Source organism: Anguilla rostrata, chromosome 3 (assembly GCF_018555375.3).
Source record: "Anguilla rostrata isolate EN2019 chromosome 3, ASM1855537v3, whole genome shotgun sequence".
Classification (NCBI taxonomy): domain Eukaryota; kingdom Metazoa; phylum Chordata; class Actinopteri; order Anguilliformes; family Anguillidae; genus Anguilla; species Anguilla rostrata.
This window is the reverse complement of record NC_057935.1, coordinates 42,007,498-42,029,567: the sequence shown is the minus strand read 5'-3', so window position 1 is coordinate 42,029,567 and position 22,070 is coordinate 42,007,498. Positions and strand designations below refer to the sequence as shown.

General features: G+C 40.9%; 3 protein-coding genes across 4 annotated transcripts in view; 2 read left to right on the top strand and 1 right to left on the bottom strand.

The window, feature by feature from the left end:
* Nucleotides 1-992: 992 nt before the first annotated feature.
* Nucleotides 993-9,304, bottom strand: setd4 (SET domain containing 4). Its single transcript, XM_064327676.1, has 11 exons — nt 8,811-9,304; nt 8,372-8,486; nt 7,893-7,988; nt 7,341-7,378; nt 6,865-6,953; nt 5,585-6,014; nt 5,050-5,224; nt 4,070-4,151; nt 3,889-3,969; nt 3,145-3,268; nt 993-2,759 (listed from the first exon to the last, which is right to left on the bottom strand). Exons 2-11 carry the CDS (start codon nt 8,442-8,444, stop codon nt 2,598-2,600), a joined length of 1,350 nt encoding a protein of 449 aa, XP_064183746.1. The 5' UTR covers nt 8,445-8,486; nt 8,811-9,304; the 3' UTR covers nt 993-2,597.
* Nucleotides 9,305-14,221: 4,917 nt separating this feature from the next.
* cbr1 (carbonyl reductase 1) lies at nt 14,222-15,887 on the top strand. The gene is made up of 4 exons (XM_064327669.1): nt 14,222-14,382; nt 14,638-14,925; nt 15,093-15,200; nt 15,306-15,887. The coding sequence occupies exons 2-4, from the start codon at nt 14,640-14,642 to the stop codon at nt 15,740-15,742; spliced, it is 831 nt and encodes a 276-aa protein (XP_064183739.1). The 5' UTR covers nt 14,222-14,382; nt 14,638-14,639; the 3' UTR covers nt 15,743-15,887.
* A 5,611-nt stretch (nt 15,888-21,498) lies between these two features.
* The window catches only part of dop1b (DOP1 leucine zipper like protein B), a 50,983-nt gene continuing 50,411 nt past the window's right edge, over nt 21,499-22,070 (top strand). Inside the window, exon 1 of one of the 2 annotated variants that reach the window (XM_064327668.1) lies at nt 21,499-21,942. The gene's annotated coding sequence lies outside the window, so the exon portion shown is untranslated. The remainder of the gene's footprint in view (nt 21,943-22,070) is intronic. The other variant, XM_064327667.1, reaches the window with a different exon arrangement.

Here is a 22,070-nt window from a genome sequence, read left to right as displayed (position 1 = left end):
TTTTCTTGCTTTAGATCTATACAAGCCTTTGTAAAGCCAGCAGGTCATCAGAAACTTATGCAAACATTTTAACTGCTTGGGCCAATCAAAAACATTATCACGTCTTGGGTCAATGCCATTAATTCTTCTTGCAGTAACCCTGGTCTTTTAACTGGACTGCCATGTCCCTGAATTGTGGGTGACTCAGAATAAAGTAACCTGCTTAAATACAGGATTATATCAGCAAACAACATTCAGATATGTGTAATGTATAATTTTCAATATGGAAGTCAGCTCATTACTGTTCCAGCTTTGCTGGGCTCTATGCTAACATTTTTTTCCAAGGAGCAAATGTGCTACCATGTTTAAACACTTTAGCATACTACAGCATCCCAATGAGTAAAGTTGTTCCTTAATTATTTTTCAAGTTGGCACACATCAGTTTTCAGGAGCAAATGCTTCAAAAATGGGAGCACTATAGAACCCTGCTTTAACTGAAAAGCTATTTTAGCTGTAGCCCTAGGACAGGTCTCAGCTGTAACATCTAAGTGAAGATGGTTCGCATGGACATGCACCCCCTCTCTCCTTCTGTTACACCCCCGCAATCCAGCTCATCATCTCCAGAGTGGTGTGTGCGTGAAGATAAGAGGGATTTGCATGGAGGAAGGTGGGTTGCAATCACCTGGGCCTGGCCGTACTGGGGGGAGGGGCAGGAAGTGCTATGGACCACAGCTGTGCCACCCCCCCCCTTCCTCTCTGCCACATTTCTGCTCAACTACCACCCCACAAGAAAGTCCATCTCCCATACTTCCTGCTGACTCACCCACATGACCGCAGCACCACCTGAACCATATTTAGGTCGCTTTCAGGCAGTGGATTGGATATTCACTCAGACCAGTTTCCTGTGCTGTGCTCTTGAATGTATAGTTTAATACAACCTTGAAGGCTTAGAAGTGTTATGGCTGCTGCACCAAGAACTATTGCATGACTATAAAGTATGCAAGAAACAGAAATTCATACAAATTCCCCACATGCTTGTGTAATTGGTAAGAAAGACAACTGCAAAAGTAGCACACATTAATGCATGTTCCTCCCACCACCAAAAAGAGCTTTCTCAGATGCCCGATGCAGGTTACACAAATCTTATTAGCCAACAAGTATTTTGCTTTCCCAGCATACTTTACCAAAATTATTACCAGACATGGTGTTATTCCCTGAGAAGTTAAGTAAACATACCCAGTACAGTACCCATAGACAGTGCCTTTATAAAGTTACACTCCCCATTGATTATTTCTCATTTGCTGAATTGCAAAGTCAAATTAAAATATTTCAGTGGGGTTTTTTTTCTACTCGCATGTAAACCTCTACAATATGATTTAATAAATACATTTTATTGAAAATAAAAACCTGAAAATGACTTCAGTACTATTCACCTAAATTGGGCCAGTTTATGTATTTAATGTGAAAATGGAATACAAGATCCACCTTTGTTGACTTCAGATTCACCTGTGTTGGTCACAACTGCATGATTTCAGAATGAATATCACCAACTTTGTGAGGTCTCAATTGAAAGAGCATATCAGATCACACATGCTACTTGAAGCTCAAGTAACTGCCAATGGAACTGTGAGACGACATTAGGAAGTTTAAAGCTGGAGAAAGTTATAAAAATAATTGGCAAAGCTTTGAACCTTCCTATGAGCATTATTATTTCCATTGTAATAAAATGGGAAAGAATTGGCTGAAATGAGAAACTGCCCAGAGATCAATAATCTCTTCAGCCCTTCAAAGATCTGTCCAGTGGGGGAGTGGCTAAATAGAAGCCACTTCTGAAAAGGCCAACATTAAATCACACCTGGAGTTTACAATGAGAAATGCCAGTATTCTGGAATGGCCCAGCCAAATCCATGGACAAATCCATCTGAGAAATTGTAGTATGACCTGACAATTGCTGTCCACCAACGCTCTCCATCTGCTTTAGCGGAGTTGAAAAAAATTTGCACGGAGGAATTGCTAAATCTGTAAAACTCGGAGACACGCCCACATGTTTGGTGCACACGCTCAACAATTGTGCTCGGCAGTACTACCCCAGTCCACAAGCAGGTAATCAAGTGTGTACTTTAAAACGCAAGACTGCTTATTGTTTTTCCACCTGCTGTCTGAGAAAAAGATGAGTGCCACAACATGTTCCCATAGTGCCACATACAGGACATAAGCAGGAACTTACACACAATTTAAAAAAAATGTTCATTGTATTCCTCTGTGCAATGATCTGACAACAGCCCCTTTCACAGGGAAGGCACATTCCTGGAAACCGAAGGGCCAGCACAATAAGTACTGAAGACCCTGACTGAACTGCAATGCTAAATTTCCCCTCAGGCAAAAAGTCCTCAGGCAGCATCAGGGCCCACTTTTCCCTCAGACAGGGCCCGTCTCACATGGTCCTCCACTTCTAGTCCAGACCATCATCTCTGCTTTACTTGGACATTGGAAAGCTATGGTCCATTGACCCGGAAGATCACCTGGGCACCCCACTATGGCTGGGAGACCCTTTTGACATATAGACCATGATCATGAGGGTGGATTCCTCCTTCAGCCGGCCTTGTTACACACATTCCTTATGTGGGTAGAGAAACATCACTTGGCGGGGCTTCCTCCTGGAGATTCTTCAGGACTTGTTGTGAATTTCCCAGAATGCCCTGGGCCTCAAGTCTGAGACATTCCACCACAGCTAGCTGTTCCCTCACAGCAGCCCCTGCTTCTTGCTTCAGGACAGACAACTGAACACAAAATACAAACACAGAGACATCTCACCACAAATTCTGGAGGGATTTCAAACCCTATATTTATACATTTTACAATCAACAATTGGCATTTAAACAACCATCATCTTATGTGTCCAATAGATACAACTACTAAAGGAAAATGATAGTTTAACTACAAAGTAGTCTTTAATATTTAAAGTCTGTAAATTTGTATATACACGCACGAACCAGGATAGAGACGGGTACTGTAACAAGGTATGTAAGGTTAAATAAACTCTGTTCAAGGGTACAACAGAAGGGTCCTATAAAACAACATCTACCTGTAATTACTATATTGTCATTTTCCTTCCCTTGGCAGTTCTTCTCAACACTACAGACTATCTACACATCATACACTCACCCTCTGCAGCGCTTTAGTGTTTTCATCCCCAAGGTACTGACACAACATCCTGGCCAAGTGAACACTCCATTCCTCTCTGTCCTGACTCACTGCTGCCCCCAATAGGACACCTTTCCAACATGAGCTGAAATGAGATGCACGTACACGTGCGCACACACACATTAAACATAAAACCAGGTTTTTTTTTTTTTTTTTTAAAAGATCCCTTGAAGAAATATGATACTGACAATGTATATTTGGAGGCATCCATCCAGGAGAGAGAGAGCTCAGCCATACTGATTGTGAATTATTGCTCACAAGCAACTCGTTTGTCAATCGGGCACAAACAGTTTGTTTGCTATAGTGAAGCGTCTAACATGAAGTTTCTGCCTCCAACTCTTTGTACGCTCCACTTGTGCACAGCAGTGTGGAAAAGAAGCAGCAGCCTGACATCATGTGTTCTGGAAGAGTAGATGTTTTTGAACCTTCCTAAATTATTAACGAAGGCTGCAGCAATTAGCATGATTGGGGAATACAACTAGGCATTCTACAATGGGAGGAAAAAATTTGTTTGAGTATAGGACAGGCCCCATGGTCTGGTACTGAATTTGATCCTTGCCATTGCCGACTTTCACCAGCAGCCCAAGGCAGGTGACCGGCAATTGGCTTTAGCATCACCCAGGGAAGTGAGGGTTTCAGACAGCTTAGATGACAGCGCCTCATTGTGCACCAGCAAAGTATTTGCATTAGGTCTGCTGATCTTACTATTGGTCTGGTTTGAGGGACAGCAATCTGAGCACAGTCATCAACCTCCAGGAGGCTCCATCAAGCCCAAAAGTCAGGTTTCTGTCACAGAGAGAGAGGCGGATAAATAGCTGATTGAGCAAGTTTCATCTAAAATAATATGGAACACAGGCAGGATGGGGAAAACATGTCAATGACTTACGCTAAGAAGTCATACTGCTTCAAGAACAGCAGCTTCTGGGCAAACTGCTGCACTGCTCCAGAGAGACAGAGCTGTAGGTCACCTGAACAGGAAGAGCTGAAACTTAGATGATGCAAACAGCTAATTTTCCAGAACTTTAGACATTCAAGACATTCCACAGCATTAAAACAATAACACTTAGCAATAAACGTATCATTACTGCCATTTCTGTAATGCCACATATGAATGGGAATCATACTGTCAGGGTTACTATATTCATGGTTTCCTGCACATCAGTGAAACACGACTGGAGCTGCTGGTGCCAAACTTTGTAATTATAGCACTACATGCAACATGGGTGCTTCTGTAGAGATGTGATTTTCCCTTTCACTGAATTACCAAGTTGTATCTCCTCTTGTATACTAATTTTACCTAATCATTGTGTTTTAAATATCTATCCACCAATCACAAGTGTCTGTCTTAAGCATCTCATTGCATGCAAGTTTGTGTGTAATGTACATATTGGTCATGTGCAATTTGGTGATATGCATGTGGTGTGTGCTTAAATTTATATAAATGATTTGTCACTCTAAATAACTATCTCTGTGCCCGGCAGACCTTGATGCCAAAGTGTTGTAAAACATTCCTTCACACGCACAATCAAAGGAGAGACAGAAGCATCACTTAGCAGCAGACAACAAGAAAACTCACAAACGCACACACCTATGCATTGTGTATTCACTTTACAAATAACCGATCACGCACTTTACTAAAGCGCCATACATCTGTTACCTCATTTAACTTCTAAGCTGAGACGATTATAATTAGAAGTTCTGATTCTGTCTTCTCCTGTACATTTGTATTTAAATTGCCAGTGAAGAGCTTTGCTGACACTGGAGTTTCCTCCAGCCTCTCCCTGGGCCATCACATTCCTTCACTTCATGTGGGTTTACTGAAAAATGCAATGCTTTTTTTATTAATAAAGATACTCCACTGCTCACTTGGATCCACATAGACCACGCTGTGAGGGTTTCCCAGGGCAACAAAGCCGTACTCCAGCAGGAGCTTCTGGTTGTCATGGGGACCGTAGCAGATGAAGGCCTGCTGGAACTTCCTGCAGCCCTGTCTGCTGCGGATCTCGTAGCACCGCGTCTCCTGGCTGAACCCAGCATCTACCTGGAGGAACATGTTTGGTTTCAACGCACCAGCCTGTATCTGGTGGAACAAATACACTTACAACACAGGCACATGCACACACCTACACAGTAATAAGTAACAGTTACAAGAAACTTATTATTAATATTACTGCAGACTCAGCTGGACCCAAAATTAAAAGCCCAGATGTCCAGAGCTACAGTTTTTTCTGTCTGAGAGGGGCTGGTATGTGTGTGTGCTGCAGTGATGTTCTACTCAGGATCTCACACATGGCTCCTTGCCAGTGATGGGTGATTTTGTGTGCATTCTGTCATACATGTGTGTTGGTTGACAAATGCATGTTCTGGGTGATGCATTCACGTGCGGTCATGCCGTCCTCACCTGCACTAAGGCACAGTGGTTCAGCAGGTCGAGGTATGGCGTCAGGCCGTACACATCCTGCTCCCGTGAGAGGTACTGGGTCTGCGGGCGCTCCATGTACACGGTGCGCGTGTTCACACTGCACCATGCCCACCGCAAAGCATCGTGGGTGAAAATTTCATCCACGGGCCGTTTGAAAAGAGGCTGCAGTGAACGAAAAAATGGCAGAGAGGAGGAGAAGAGCTCCAAGACCCTGCCCCTCTGATCCAAAGCCTTATTATGTAGGTCTCCCGGCAACAGGCTGATGACATCATCAGAAAAATAGACAGGACATGTGTAGGTTTTGGGAAGGACATCAATGTAAGGCTTCCACTGTGACCCCGCCCCCAAATGTCTCTCAGAAATGAGGAAGACGCAGAGGGCTAACACAGGAGACACTGAGGGCTTCCACCTGAAAGATTATGGCAGCACAAAACACAAATGAAAACTTCAAAAGACACAGAATTAACTGGTTTTACTTGCTTTGCAGACACACTTAAACCAGTTTAGAGTTTGTATTTTATGCATGTCAGATTGGCCAAATTAAACAGCTGGATATATTCACTGACGCAAAACAGGCTGCTCAAGGTAGAGATGGAAATAATGCAACACATTCTTCAGACCAACCAAATCCTCAGTGTTGCTGACATTGAAAATCTTTACCATTAAAGCCAAAATATTCCAATTTGAGGCAGCACAGCATATTCAAGAAGAGCCATGACAAAGGATAATACTGTGTCAATTCATGTGCTATTCTTTGGCATGCCTTGTCATCCACATTCATATACTATAATATTGCACTGCAAGCTCCTGTTACTGAAGGGAAGCCTCCTGAAATTACTTTATGTTGAGAGAACAGAAGGAATGGTTGGTCTTAATAATACTGGTCTACAATAACACTCTCATAGGAGTTTGAGCTTTTTCAGATTTTACGTAACGTGAATTTAATTGTATACATTTTTTTTTATTTAAACATTTAGAGGACACTCTTATCCAGAGCTTACAATAAACACTAAAGGCACTAAAGTGTAATAGAAAGCTGCCTGTTGATGGGAGGATTCCAATGGTTCAATCAAGTGCACTTGCTGCCAAAAAAATCCTGGAATGGCTCAAGCTGCTACGCATTGGGTGTGACATTTTCCTCCGTGTAAAGGCTTCAGCAGCATTGCACCACACAGGATCTCATAAAACAGCAACCATCAGCCCACAAGTCCTATTCCTTTAACACACCACATGGCATTCCCTTTTTCCAGGAAGCTAACCTCTTGATGTATTTGCCCAGGTAGCTGCTAAGGACAGTCTGTGAGGTCATCAGACAGCTCTCCGGCAGGGACACAACCAGACCACCCACCTGGATAAGACAGGAAAACAGCGTCATAGAGCAGGACTACTGCAAGTCTCACCACTGCAAGAGTGATTATCCCACTGAACAAATTACCTCAGCCCCCCAGTTAAAGGAACTACTAACACTTACACAATATTGCCTTTTTTATTTTTATTTTTTAGGTCATTCATTTATGCAGCAGGATGTGAAGCAATTCAACTTAAGCACCTTACACAAGGTACAATGGCTGGGCCCTGCCTGGAAATTAAACCTGCAACCTTCAGGTTACAAGCCCAGTTCTCTAAGCAATGCACTTCAATGATACGTATGACATCCATGGCTGCTACTACAAAGGCAAGGCCCTTTAATGAAATAAGTGCACAAATGTTATTCTTGGGGATGCAGTTTGTTTACCGGTATAGCCTTTGTCGTCATGAGTCCTCTCCCAGTGTCTAGGGGGACAATTAGAGAATGAAATGTGACAGAAGTGAATGTTTGCAGCACAATGCTTCGCTGACACATAATTAAAGACCGCCAGTATGCCGTCCTCATTCAAGCAGTTGGTTCAGCTCCAGCATCATGCATGTCCTCTGCCTGACAGTACCACCTGCTGGCCTTCCAGTATGTCTCTCACCATTAATAATCTTATCCTTGCCCAGCTTCATTTACAAATTGTCATTGACATTTATGCACTAACATTTTCATGTTTATTATACATGTGTTATGTAATCAGCCTTTTTCCAATTAACCGGCACCAGCCAGAGGCAGATGGGCTTCCCTCTCAGAGTCTGGTTCTGCTCAAGGCTCCTTCCTTCTACAGCTACCACTGTTGCCCTGCATGTGCTCTTGTTGGGTTCAGGCCTGGATTGCTGTGAAGCTGCTTGGTGATAATGCCCTTGGGAAAAAAAGCACTACACAGATAAAACTGTACTGAATTGAACTGAATGGAGAAGGGAGGAAACATACTCGAGAAATGCGCTGGGATCAGGGATTTGGAGTTAAAGCCTCGTTTGTTGAGCCACTTCCTTAGTTCCACATACTGAGAGTCATGGCACAGGTTCACTGGAAAAATACATGCAATCATGTATGTCTATCAACAGTAATGTTTTCAAAATACATTAACAATGCCGACCTCATGGGTCAATTTCAGTGTGCGTAGCTAGAGTTTAAACATCAGGTTTAATCCACAAGATCACAGAACTGCATTAGCCTACAACTGGAAAATCTATACAAAGCTATGGAATAAGGATTAGCTGTTCTAGTAATCATACAGTCATGTGATCTAGAGGTTTAAACTACAGCTAAGCACACTGTAATTGATCCAATATGTTTCTTCCAATCAAGCAAATCAAACAATGAGCGAACAAGAAAACGTTGCTTGTACTCTTCTCGTGAGCAGAACAGCGGTGGGTGCAAATCACGGCTTGTTCGTCAGCCTGCTTTACCTGTTTGATCGACGTTCTGACTTCTGTCCCGTCTCTTCTTCCTCCGCTCCCTCCTACCATTTCGGCCCCCCATGATGATTTTGGGAGTCTATGGAGAGGTAGCTAGATACCCCTCCTGATGGGAAACCTCATCACAATTAAAGCAGGGACAACATGCGCATGCTACCAATTCAATTAGGAATAAAGGCTGTGATGTTTTCAGTATGACATGTTTGCGAAAAAACGTTACCTAATAAATCAGATTTACAAATAGCTCAGTCGCGTATCATGCCGGCAAGGCACGAGAATACCAATAGCGACATGAACTTCACACATGGCACGGCTATGCGATTCATGTTTAATGTTACAGTTGAAGCAATAATCATTCTCCTATCTTGCGATCACCTCAACAAGCTAGTTTGTTAGCAAACAAAAAGTTAATTTGACGAGTCACCTTTACCTGAACTCGGTATTTGATTATATGGTCCTATATGCTCTCGGTGGGTACCGTAGTAAAGACGTCACGTGGCGTCTGCTTTGTTTTTCCGTTCTAGTGCAGTTTCTTACGAGACCATCGCCAAACTAGCGAAGTGCTGGAGAAAACACGGGCTGTCGGCATGCAATTTTAACTAGACAGGAAAAGCACGCCTTCAGCGAACCAAAGCTTGTGAAGTCTTGGAAGTACGTCTGTACTGCGCATGTTGAGGGCAATAAAATATCCACATTTTAATAAATATTTTCCCAAGACCTCTGGACCAAAACAACAATTGTTTCACAAACTGCTGCACATAATGACATTCACGATCAAAAAAGTGTACCGTTGAGGTATTCTTTGGTTGTTAAATCCATTGACATATGTACATGTGTCTATGGTTAAATCACCTTGGTTTTCTACGTTGCATTGACTTTTGCCCTCAAGCATGCGCAGTAGAGGCTGGTTCCCGTTACTTCCCAGGCTTCACCGCGTGGCCCCTCCTACTCTCCTCTTCTTGTGTACGCTCTATATGCCCGTTGCATAGACTGTAAAAAATATGCCACAGTTCTGAGCCATAGAGTGTATATAAGTTCAAACCTTAACTTATCTTCTGCACAGCTGAAAATATAGGGACCCAGCACAAAAACAGCAGTTTCCGTATATACAAAATACCATGAAATAAAAGCTGTGTCTGTACTTTTGTCTCATGTTCATCTTTTGATCTCAAATCCAAATGCCTTGAGTATATAGCAATAATAAATACCAGCTAGATTCTGATAGATATTATTCTGAATTCTCAGTACAATTCTAAATGCAACAGTGGAATAGAAAACTGAATTTTGGTTGCAGTGGACATTTTATAATATTGACAGACACAGATACTATAAATAACTTGTGCTCCAAGGAAATAGAATAGACTATGGCAGTGTATTATGAATCAATATTGAAACTCTTTTTTTTTTTTTTGAAACTTCACTGTAGTAAATAGTGCAAATTAGGGTTTTTTGTGTGTGTGAGTGTGTGTTTCATTATTACATTACATTACAGGCATTTAGCAGACGCTCTTATCCAGAGCGACGTACAACAAGTGCAACAGTTCGAAGTGCAGAGGTGCAGAAAAACACACTAGAGTGAAGTAAAGATCGTAGTGCCAGAAGTGACCACATAGATCAGGACTCCAACCCTGTAGGGTAACCTGTTCAGCAAATAAACAAAACAATCCTGCCAAGTACAAAACTAGCACTGAAATCACATTTGCCTAATCAGAATCAAACAAAACAAACTTGTCAAATACAAAACTAACGAGATCGCATTAGCCTAACTAGGTACATTGAGCTAAACTAGAGGCTAGGGAGGGGTGGGGAGAGGTGCAGCCTGAAGAGATGAGTCTTTAGTCTGCGCTTGAAGGTAGTCAGATTCTCTGCTGTTCTGACCGCCACGGGAAGGTCATTCCACCAGCGAGGGGCCAGGACAGACAGCAGACGCGAACGGGAAGTACAGACACGAAGAGGGGGAGGTGCCAAGCGTCCAGAGGTGGCAGAACGGACAGGTTTGGCTGGTGTGTAGGGTCTGATGATCCTCTGGATGTATTCTCGTGCTGACCCCTTAGCTGCCTGGTATGCAAGCACCAAAGTCTTACATTTTATGCAAGCCATAACAGGCAGCCAGTGGAGGTCAGTGAGCAGGGGGGTGACATGGGAATGTCTGGGGAGGTTGTAGACCAGACGAGCTGCAGCATTCTGGATGAGCTGCAGGGGTCTGATGGCGGATGCTGTGAGACCAGCTAGCAGCGAGTTGCAGTAGACCAGGCGGGACAGGACCATCGCTTGAACCAGGAGCTGGGTTGCATAGGTGGTGAGGAAGGGACGGATTCTCCGGATGTTGTACAGGAAGAACCTGCACATTCGACTCACTGCCGCGATGTTCTGGGAGAGGGACAGTCTGTTGTCCATCACCAGTCCAAGGTTTTTGGCAGTGGGTGACAGTGTCCCCTAGGGAAAAGTCAAGGAGGTTAGAGGATGGAGCAGGCATGAAGATCATCTCTGTCATAACATTTTACATCAAAATAATTGCCTAAATTACTATATAAAACCCAAAAACCTATTTCAAATGTAAAATATTAATGTAAATATGTTGATGGTAGTGTTCATATGGCATATACTGTAATGTGACTAAAGAATGTACAGTAAATACATCCAATAGCTATCAATATTATAAATGACAGTACACGACTTCAGCGTAGCTTTATACTTAGCTGTCTTAGCAAGCTGCTACAACTGCATATTACACTACATGGCCAAAAGTATGTGGACACCCCTTCTAATTAGTGGGCTCAGCTACTTCAGCCACACCCATTGCTAACAGGCACATAAAATCAAGCATACAGCCATGCAATCTCCATAGACAAACATTGGCAATAGAATGGATCATACTGAAGAGCTCTGAGACTTTCAACGTGGTATTGCCAAGGTATGCTACCTTTCTAACAAGTCAGTTTGTCAAATTTCTGCCCTACTAGAGCTGTCGCGGTCCACTATAAGTGCTGTTATTGTGAAGTGGAACTGTCTAGGAGTAACAACAACTCTGCCGCGAAGTGGTAGGCCACACAAGCTCACAGAACAGGTTCACCGAGTGCTGAAGTGCATAGCGCGTAAAAATTATCTGTCCTTGGTTGCAGCACTTACTACCAAGTTCCAAACTGCCTCTGGGAGCAACGTCAGCACAAGACCTGTTTGACAGGAGCTTAATGAAGTGGGTTGCCGAGTAGCTGCACAGAAGCCTAAAAGCACCATGTGCAATGTGCAATGCCGAGCATTGGCTGGAGTGGTGTACAGTACGCTGCCATTGGACTCTGGAGCAGTGGAAATGCGTTCTCTGGTGTAATGACTCACGCTTCACTATCTGGCACTCTGATGGACTAATCTGGGTTTGGCAAATGCCAGGAGAATGCTGCCTGCCAAAATGCATAGTGCCAACTTGGGCAGGCAGCGTTCAGGCAGCGTTGGCCCAAACCCTTATCACAGAAATACTCGGGGTCCATAGTACTGCTGGTTTTTTTTTTCTCCCCGATAGTTAATTGATCAATTAATGTCACGGAATGATCAGAAATTTAGCTCGATTAGACGGCCAGATTTGAGTATCTGTACCTTTTGCTTGGCATACACAGCAGGATAATCGGCCTGAATTAGGGCCCAACTCGCCCCTCCTGAGAATCATGGGGTGTTCCCCATTTGTTGTTTCTCGGCACTTAATTGATCAATTAAACCAGTGGATTATGCAGTTAACTCGCTTCACCTGGTTTCTTGGGTGTGAAATGGTTGCTGATATTAAGGTTAAAACAAAAACCAGCAGACTCTATTAGCTTGCGGTCGCCCAGATTTCAAATCATAAATATCAAACCTATGCCACTGGCCTTTATTTTTATTTCCAGCTAAAGAGTACAGCACAATAACATGCTCAATCTCTTGTTGTGGTGGCATACAAAGTCTTAGGTGTTATACCATCCTGAACCAGACTGTTCCTGTTCTTGAGACTTACTTTCATGTTGAGCAGGACACCACGAGAAACTTTTATCTCAAAAAGGAACACTAAATACTTTAATAAGACTTCTCCATGAAGACAGTGACCATGGTTGGGGACAGGCTATAAAAATCCTCATGTTTCGGTTCTGGCTGGTACATGGGCCTTCATACAGTGTTGTCTGCTGAGTCTTCAGTATCCCAAAAACCAAAGTTTTCGGGTCCATCAGAACCATCATGGAGGCACCGTGGCATCATAAGGCTCAGCTGATTACATTTCCAACAGAGGAAGAGATGAAGGCTGCTGGGGATGGGTTTTCCCACCTGGGAAACCATGATACCTTTCAGGGGTCAGCTGGTGCCATTGATGCATGTCATATCAGAATTAAGAGCCCAGGACCAGCTGATGGGCCCTGCTGCTCCAACAGAAAGCTATATTACTCCATCATCCTCCATGCTGTATCTGACTACAGGCGGATGTTCCTGAGTGTGTTTATTGGACATCTTGGCTCAGTTCATCATGCCAGGATATAAAGAAAAAGCACCATCTACACAAGAGCTCTATACCCTCCACCTGGTTATTTTTATTATTTGGAGATGGGGGCTACCTCTGTACTTGCCAGCCAATCAGAATTATCACACCATTTCAAGAGCCTGACCAAGGCTCCATGTTAAGACCTCCTTGCCAAATAATCATCTACTGCTTCGAACCATGGCCAGGTTGCAGCTGTGGCCTTTCCCTTCTCTATCCCAGCACTAGTTGGAGGATCTTTCAATACCTGGAAATGAATGCACTGTTTTAATTGTTGATGTCACCTCATGTCAACAGTATACATGATACCAGTGAATGTGTTACCCCTTAGCCTAATGGCTTAATAGAGATATTATAGGTAAAACTAGGTGATTAGTTACTAATTGAAATCAAATTTGCAAGTATAGCCAATGTTAGTTATGTTCTGAAAGACATTTGATGAAGAATCAAATCCCTGTGGATTTAATATGGCAGAGAAACTTGTCATGCCCTGGGAAGTACCTTCACCGGCACATACTGAGTGACTGGAATGGAACTCAGAAAGTTACTGTCAGATCCAGGCAAAGTAATCAATAGAAAAGGATTAGCCCATCACTGAACAAGTTTAGCCCCACTTGTGCCACTACAACATGAAATAAAAATAATTATGAAATAAAATTGTGATTGTCATAGTGAAATGAGGTGTTACTCTGAAATGAAACAAGGAGGGAGCTTGAAAATTATATTTGGACATTATGAAATACAAGTAGTCTTGGAAAAGCCATTTTGATACAAAATCTGTTAGTATTAAATAAAAAAATAATTAAATATAATAATGTTGTTGTGAAAATGAGTATTTTATGTTTATTATAAAGGCATACTCACTCATTTAATTTAGAAAAATTAACTCACTCATTTAATTTAAAAAAATGATCCCATAGTCAGATACCACTTTTAAATAATTCTATTTTTCTCAGGTCTTTCTGCATTTTCTTACAGACATTTCCTATGGAAAGTCAAGTGGTCTATCCCTGAGCTATGTTGAACTGTGTAGTTGTAAGCTATTAAGGCATATTTATTCGTTGAATAGCACTTCCTCCCAGTCCCTTCTCTGTTAAAAAAAACTAGGAATACAGCGTGAAGGGGAATATTTAATTGATTTCAATCATGTCCAATTTTTACAACAAAGTAAGCATGCCATTGTAAGCAGTGAAATTTATTTACTCAAATTTATCGAAAAAAGAAACATATTTAAGAAGAAACGTGAGAATAGTAAATTCAGTTTCCTCATGCCCCCGTATTTTCCCTTCAAATGTCTGATATCCCTCCTTGACTTCTGTGAGGAGCCCCAAATTTTGTGCACACGCGGCACACATGCGCAGTACAGGCTTACTTCCGGGTGCTTCGCTATATAAGTTGATTTTTTTTTATTGACGACACAGTTTGAAATGAAATATTATTAGGTTGTGACAGTGTCGACGTTGTTGTTGAACTAGTTCCTTCAGTTTACAGAAAAGGATATCTACAGGTAAGAAGCTAACTTTCTATCAATGAGGATTAAAATTTTAATTTCATGTTCATATTCGTTTTCTGTGCACTGACGCTATAATGTTAGCGGCCAGTACTTAATGTTAGTTTCACTCAAAATATGTAACTTGGCCAGATTGTTAGTAGGTGTGCCCGACCGGGTGCTACATAACAGATCGTACTGATCCTCATTCGATTATAACATAAAAACTAGGTTATTTGGCTCTGAAAACATATTGTGTTCTTTTTTCCACAGATATGTCAACAAATAAAGTTGCACTTGTCACTGGTTCCAACAAAGGCATTGGCTTTGCAGTGGTGCGCGCATTATGTAAGGAGTTTCCCGGCGATGTATACCTCAGTGCCCGGGATGTTGACCGGGGTACTGCGGCAGTAGAGAACCTGAAAACTGAAGGCTTAAACCCATTCTTTCATCAGCTCGATATCTCCGATCTGGCGAGCGTGCGCCATGCCCGAGATTTCTTCAAGGAGAAATACGGCGGCCTCGATGTACTCGTTAACAACGCCGGTATTGCGTTCAAAGGTACAAATGATGCACTCCATTGGCATTGTGCAGGCTGCAACCTAGTTAACGGGTTTGGTATTCTAAAACTCCAGACGCGACGCTGCTAGTTTATTTCATTTGTTTGTAAGACATTTTATAGCTGTGTTTATGCCTGACTAATATAGCAGCATTCTATCCTCCCCCAGTTAATGATTCCACACCTTTTGGAATCCAAGCTGAGGTCACTCTGAGAACAAACTTCCTTGACACCAGAGATTTGTGCAACGAGTTCCTCCCTATCATAAAACCAGGAGGTAAAGTGTGCAGACAGGCAACCATTATTAGAGTTTCTGGTGACAAATTATAAGTTGTGATCTTGTGACTGGGTATAATGAGTATGGGTGTGTCTCTGTGTGCAGGGAGAGTAGTTAATGTTTCGAGTGGAATGAGCTCCATTGCTCTGAAGAGTTGCAGCCCAGAACTCCAGGCAAGGTTCCGCAGCAATGACATCACAGAGGAAGAGCTGGTGATGCTGATGGAGAAGTTTGTGCAGGAGGCCCAGAAAGGTGAACACACCCATAAAGGCTGGCCAAACACGGCCTATGGGGTGTCCAAAATTGGCGTTACGGTGCTGTCCAGGATCCAGGCCCGCAGGCTTAGGGAGGAGAGGGCCGGGGACCAGATCCTCCTTAATGCCTGCTGCCCAGGCTGGGTGAGAACCGACATGGCAGGTCCCAATGCCGCCAAATCCCCTGATGAGGGCGCTGTCACTCCTGTCTACCTGGCCTTGCTGCCAGTTGGTGCGACAGAGCCACAGGGACAGTTTGTGTCTGAGAAGCAGGTGCAGGTGTGGTGAGCATATGACCTTCACAAAGTGAAGTGATAATCTAATACTGTTTATTACAATTTAATGATTGGCTCAGTGACGTAATGTGTTTTTTGTGTACAAATCAAAATATTTTCATTAATAAACAATAAATGTATGCTGATATTATATGAAATGACTCTTCTCTATCTCCTCTATTTAATTACACATGGGTGTTTCTGCAACTACGGACAACTACGGGCAAGTCCCAGCAGTGAAATTTTGGATATCTGTTAAAATTTCTCATATGATGCTTGATAAATATATACACAGTGTTATTACACATCTTGACATAAAAATAATTACTAAATGTGATTTAATCAAATTTATGACCATTAGATGGGTGCAAAGACCACTTTTGTTCATGTCACACAACTTTGGTCTCAATGTTGAGATGTAAAATGAGCTAATTAAATTACAATATGACATTTCAAATGAAATTGTTTCTTACAAATATGACTTTACACCATATTAAAATGATTTTTTTTGTTTACTGATCATTTATATGATTTTCATCTAAATGCGCCTGTCCCACACTTCTGAGTCCTTACCGTGACACTGAACAAATGCCATATAAAAGTTTTTTTTAAAGCCAAACAAATCTGGTTTCTATGGAAACAGAAGTTAGCAAGTGAGCACATGGATGACAGTTGGGCCACCCACACTAGGTGACCCTCAAGATCAAGAAAAACAAGGTAAAGATCATCTTTTCTTCTGAAGTATTTATTGTGTGTCCTTATCATACAGCTTAGTAATTGTGTATTTTGAACTGCATTTTAAAAATAAATTAATATTACTGTTGAATTCATGTATATTAGATGGTAAAAGTCAAAGCTAACGTAGCAGACCTTGCTAGCTGCCATTTATCTGCAATATTAGCAAAAATGTCATTTCCGCAACACGTCTTTACCGCAGCAGTTTTAGGTGTCGCGGTAGAGACAATGTGACTTGTATATTACATTGCAAATATTAAGGAACTCTGCTCTCGTTTTAATTAGTTACCTGTATGTTTACCAAAACCCTCAACGTTGCAATGAGTTTACTCCTCAGGCTGAAATGAGAAATATTTGGACTTGTATTGTTGTGGTGAGATGCTGTTGGTGTCATGGGTTTGTGTTAGAGTATTAGTATTAATGTTCATGCCGCATCAGCTTTAGGCCTTACTATTTTTGAAACATGAAAATCAGTTTGACCCAGTCTTTACTGCAATACCTCAGACTCTGATGGTTAAAATTAAAATTCATAGAGGTTGATTTTTTAATTTGGGAGAGTCAAAAGTGACCATAGTTGCAGAAACACCCATCTATTGATGTTGGCATTTTTAAGTGCTAAATGTCAGTCGGTGTAACCTGTCCAAACCTAAATTCAAAAAACAAAAATGCTATAAAAATATTTAAAACTACAGGAAAACTATGAACTATTAAATATTTTGGCTTAATTTCATATGGGTTATGATATAAAAATGATATAAAAAGATGAGGTACTGTAGTTATATTTTCAAATTATTCCATTACTTAAAACACTTTTGTCCCAAAAATGGATTTCACCCAATATCAGTTGGTGTAACCTATATAAAGAAGCCATTTTAAATCATGTGACATTGAGGAACCCATGTGACGGCGTTTGACATCACAAAGAAGACCCCCAAGGACTCATTTGACATGCAGAAAGGTTAGTAAGTCTCTCATAAATATTGAATAATTAGACCTTTTTGAGTACTGGTTTGATGGGGGAAACATTTATGTGTCAAATGGTATGACCCCTGGAAAACTGAAAATAAAATATTGTTTTAAAATGTTATATTTATAGTAAACCGTGATAGTATAGACTTGATGTCAAGGTCATCAGTTAATATAGGTGGCCTAAAACATGCCTGTTAAATTTTAAGGATGGGAAATTAGTTGGTGTAACCATAAAACACCAATTGGTGTAACCATAATTTCCAGTTACACAACATTGACAACAGGTTACACCAGCTGACCAAAGACATAATATTTGATGTTTTTTATAATGTTAATTAAATTGTATTTACTTTATATAAAGCATATATTAAATAAATCTATTTTAATGCAATTTTATGCATTTTTACAGATGCCTTTGTCAAGTAAAGAGAAGGTAGCACAGCATAGGGCTCACATTAACAGTGATCCCAAATCAAGAGAGGAGTACCTTACAAAAAGAAGAGCAAGGTAATGTGTTCATGGTTTATTTTATTAAGGAAAGAAAAAAAGTCACAATTCATATACTATCCATTATACCTTTGTAAGAGGAGGTACCGCAAGGGGGCGTGGCCTATCACAAAAAGGCACATAACTTCCGAACTGAATCAAATAACGTCGTGGAAAGCTTGGTCATGGGGCAGGGAAGAGCTGATTAACTTGTCAGCACGATTGGCCAAAAGGGGGCGTGGCAGTGGGCGTGGCACATCACAAAAAGGTGCATAACTTCCGAGTGGATTTTCGTAACACCACAAACTTTCAGGAAAGGTTTGTCATGGGGCAAGGAAGAACTGATTAACTTTTCACACTGATTGGCGCTCAACCTCCTGGGGCCTTGCCCACTTACGTTTTGTTTTTTGTAGATTTGTCGTACTCTGACCTCTGTCTGTGGAATAATCAGCTGGTTTTCTTTATAGTTACCAAAGACAGAAGACGGAGGGGAAGATTGTTGGTCAGCCAATAAGCCAGCTGTCAGATGCCAAAAAAAAGTATTGGTTGAATGTTGAATGCAGTATTGGTTGTGTTTTATATAAAAAATCTATAATTAAATATTTTATTCTGATTGTCATGATTGCTTGAATATCCTTCATGGAACAATGGCTATTGATTTTTAAATTATCGGTAGTGTTTAGACATTAGACTTGGTTGTGTTATGTATGCATGCCTTCTAAATCTGCCTGCCAGTATGCCACTGCAGAAGATTTAAGTTCAGAAATGTCTAAGTGTTCTTACTATATTATTCTTACATTACCAGCAGAACACATGTGATTCAATTCTAAATAAATATCAGGCCATGATATCTGGATTTAACTATAATATCAGTTGGGGTAACCGTCACAGTCATGTGGGGTAACCAATGTTTTAAGTTTTATATTTATTAATTCACAATGCTATTGCAATGCTACATCAAAACATTAAAAAAAGCTTGTTTACAAGGGATATAAATAGCTTTTGCAAGTTTTGTGACAAGTTTGTCTCTCCCCACAGGAAATTATTGTTGACGATCAGACAAAATAGCATTACTTAGTGAATGGCTAAAAATGTACCATACCCAAAAAAAATTATAATAAATAAAAATTAAGTTACATGTATTTAAGCCTTTCCAAACTCAGATAGTTTGCTGATTACAGTGGTTGGAAATGCATATAAAATGTATTAACATAAAAATAGGCATGGTTACACCAACTGACCTTTTTAGGAGAGTAAACACATCCATCTAGCAAAAACATTCACGTGAACTTAAAAATAGGTTTTAAATGCATTGTAGTGTATGTTTATTTTTTTTCATGCTGAAAACCTTATTTGTCATTGACCCGATTATAATTGGGTTAACTGTTTAGGAAGAGGGACTCCATTAACACATTTTGATCCTTAACTATGTTATTAATAGTGTCGTTATTACGACTGTGTTAATGCTTGTTACAGGCAAAAAGACACGGGAAGAAAAAGATTTTTTTAATGAAAGGGAGAGACTTCATTTACAACCAATGTGCTTGAAATATGTTACAATGAGAAAAATGAGAGATTCCTTAGGTTGCTCAAGAAATAAGGTTCTCCTATATCACATGCAAAAAAGCTCATATTGCTCTCAACTTATGATGAAAATACATAAACTATTACAATTGAAGGGGGAGATTTTTCTTGGCATATTTGCTCCAGCTCTCCCAAGTCTCTGGGACATTGCTTGTGTAGTGCAAAGTTCAAATTTTCAGACTGATTCCAATTCAAGTCCCTGGCAAAGATACGCTTGCACATCCACATATTTATGATTCTGCCTCCAACATGCTGCACTGTTGGAATGGAATTAAGTGGAACATGTGCAACGTTAGATTTGATCCAGACTTAATACATTGCATTTTTACCAAAAACCTTGATTTTAGTGCCATCAGAAGGCACAGCTTTTCCCACGTCCATCCAATGTTTTTTTTTTGTTTTTTTAAACTCAAGGCAGCTTTGAGATGGGTTTTTAAAATAATGTCTACTTTCTTGCCACCTGAATTAATGCACAGGTTTGTGTAGTGCTCATGATTTTGGAAAGTGATACACATTTTCTTCATTGTCACCCATTGAACTCTGCTCTGGTAATTGTTGGCCTCACTTTTGGCTTCCTTCACCAGTTTCACTTTTGCTCAGTCACCATAGAGATGGCATATGCTTGGTCAGGTGGTAAGATGTGACTTCCACTCTAATTATTGAGGCAACAGTGCCCACCGGGATGTCCAGACATTTGGATATTTTTTACACCTTTCTCCTTATCATTGCCTTTTAATCTGTGCTTTTATTAAATTTTAAGTATCTCTTTTCACGTAATTTGCACATGTGTGGAGTATATTGTATTAACAACAAATATTAGTTTCTAAATTAAAATATGAAAACTGTACAAGGGTCTGAATGTTTTTGCAAGGCACTGTAAGTTTGAGCTCACTGCCTCAAGGGAGCCCCTACGATCAAGTGCTGTGAAGGCTAATAGTCCACCCATCTACAAAAATAAGATGAATCAATTTTGTCATATATGGCTGCCTTGTATGAAATGGTGTGATTGAAGTTGCATGCCTACCAGTGCATTCAAACACATTGACCCCAATATTATTTAACAGAAAGCATTTAATTTTTCTGGATTTAATCTTTTACAAATATGTCACATTTGTGGCCAAGGGCTTGTGCGTGCTTGTGTGTGGTTGGAGTTATAACATACAGTAACATTGGAGGTATGTATAAGGTTACATTTTGGAATAATGATAATAATTATGTACTTTTTCAAATTTGTCTTCTATATGTTTTCCCCAAATTGTATCTAAAGTGAAACTATAAAAAATTTAAATGTCTAATATGTGGCTTTTATGTCTTTCTTATATTTATTCTTCATTTCTTTCTTAATTAAAGTTATTTACCAGCAATTATGAGGAGGAATAGGTTGGTGATGTCTACACACATAAGTGAAATAAATGGAGGAGGCTGGTTTGTATTGGTAAACTCAGGTCGAATAATCTGATCCACCTTTCCCCCTGGGTTTGTTTGAATTTTCCTTTTCCAGATTCTACGATCCTCAAAATAAACATGCAATGTGTCACACAACACTAATCATCCTGTCCATAATGAAAAATGTACAAATTACGGAAACTATGAAATGTAGTTGTACTGAATATCACTAACGGAGTCGGGTACATACGTTGTTTCAAATCACTTCGACTTCGTCCTAATTGGGCATATACATAGCCTACACGTTACACTCCAGAGCTACCATTATTTCATTATCGTTCCTTCTTTGAAAGCCTCCACCAACGATAGAGAATACCGCATGCAGTACAGTAAAACTGCCAACTCATATAACGTATCATGTTTTTAATAATAGGCCCATACCAGGATCTATCTTCTTGCAGCAGAGGGAGGGGAGGCTGGCTTACATATGTGACAGGCAAGTGAGAGGTTTGTAAACAGCGCAGATCCTGGAACGTACCAACACACGGGTAGAACAACGCAGACATAGCCACTTGGCTTTTTTGCCACGTTTATGAAACAGCGCAGTGCAGAAGGGACGGGGGTCGTGTTTTAACCCCGCTATTACGCTTGAACCTGCGTACGTCGCAATGAATGTGAATGGATGGAGACATCCCATTCAAAGAAAATTACAAACGGCAACTTCTCGACCACCTCCCAATCATTCATCTCCCCACCCATTGCCTCGTCCGCGCCTCTCTCACCAGGAAGTATTTGCAGTGCGGAATCAGCTGAGTTCAGAATTCCAGCCATCAAGCAGCTCATCCGACAGCAGAAAAGGGATGTATATAACTCGGTCACGTTATTTATTTTTAGTTTTTGCACGCCCCACGTTTACACCATCACTAGCGGTAAAAGATCTCTCTTAGTTTAATTTTTATACGGCACTGGTACAGATTTTCATTTTGTGAACAGAAAACAGTTGATTGTCAGTGGAAAGAAAAGATCGCACCAAAACAGCTCGTGTTGCAGTAGGTGAGTCATTTGCTTATCCCATTTCGTCGCCTGTTTCGTGTTCTTCCAAGATCTTTCCCCCAAGTGAGACACAGCCGCACGACAATAGACGCTTCCGCTTAATTATTGGAATTTTTAATCGACACGTA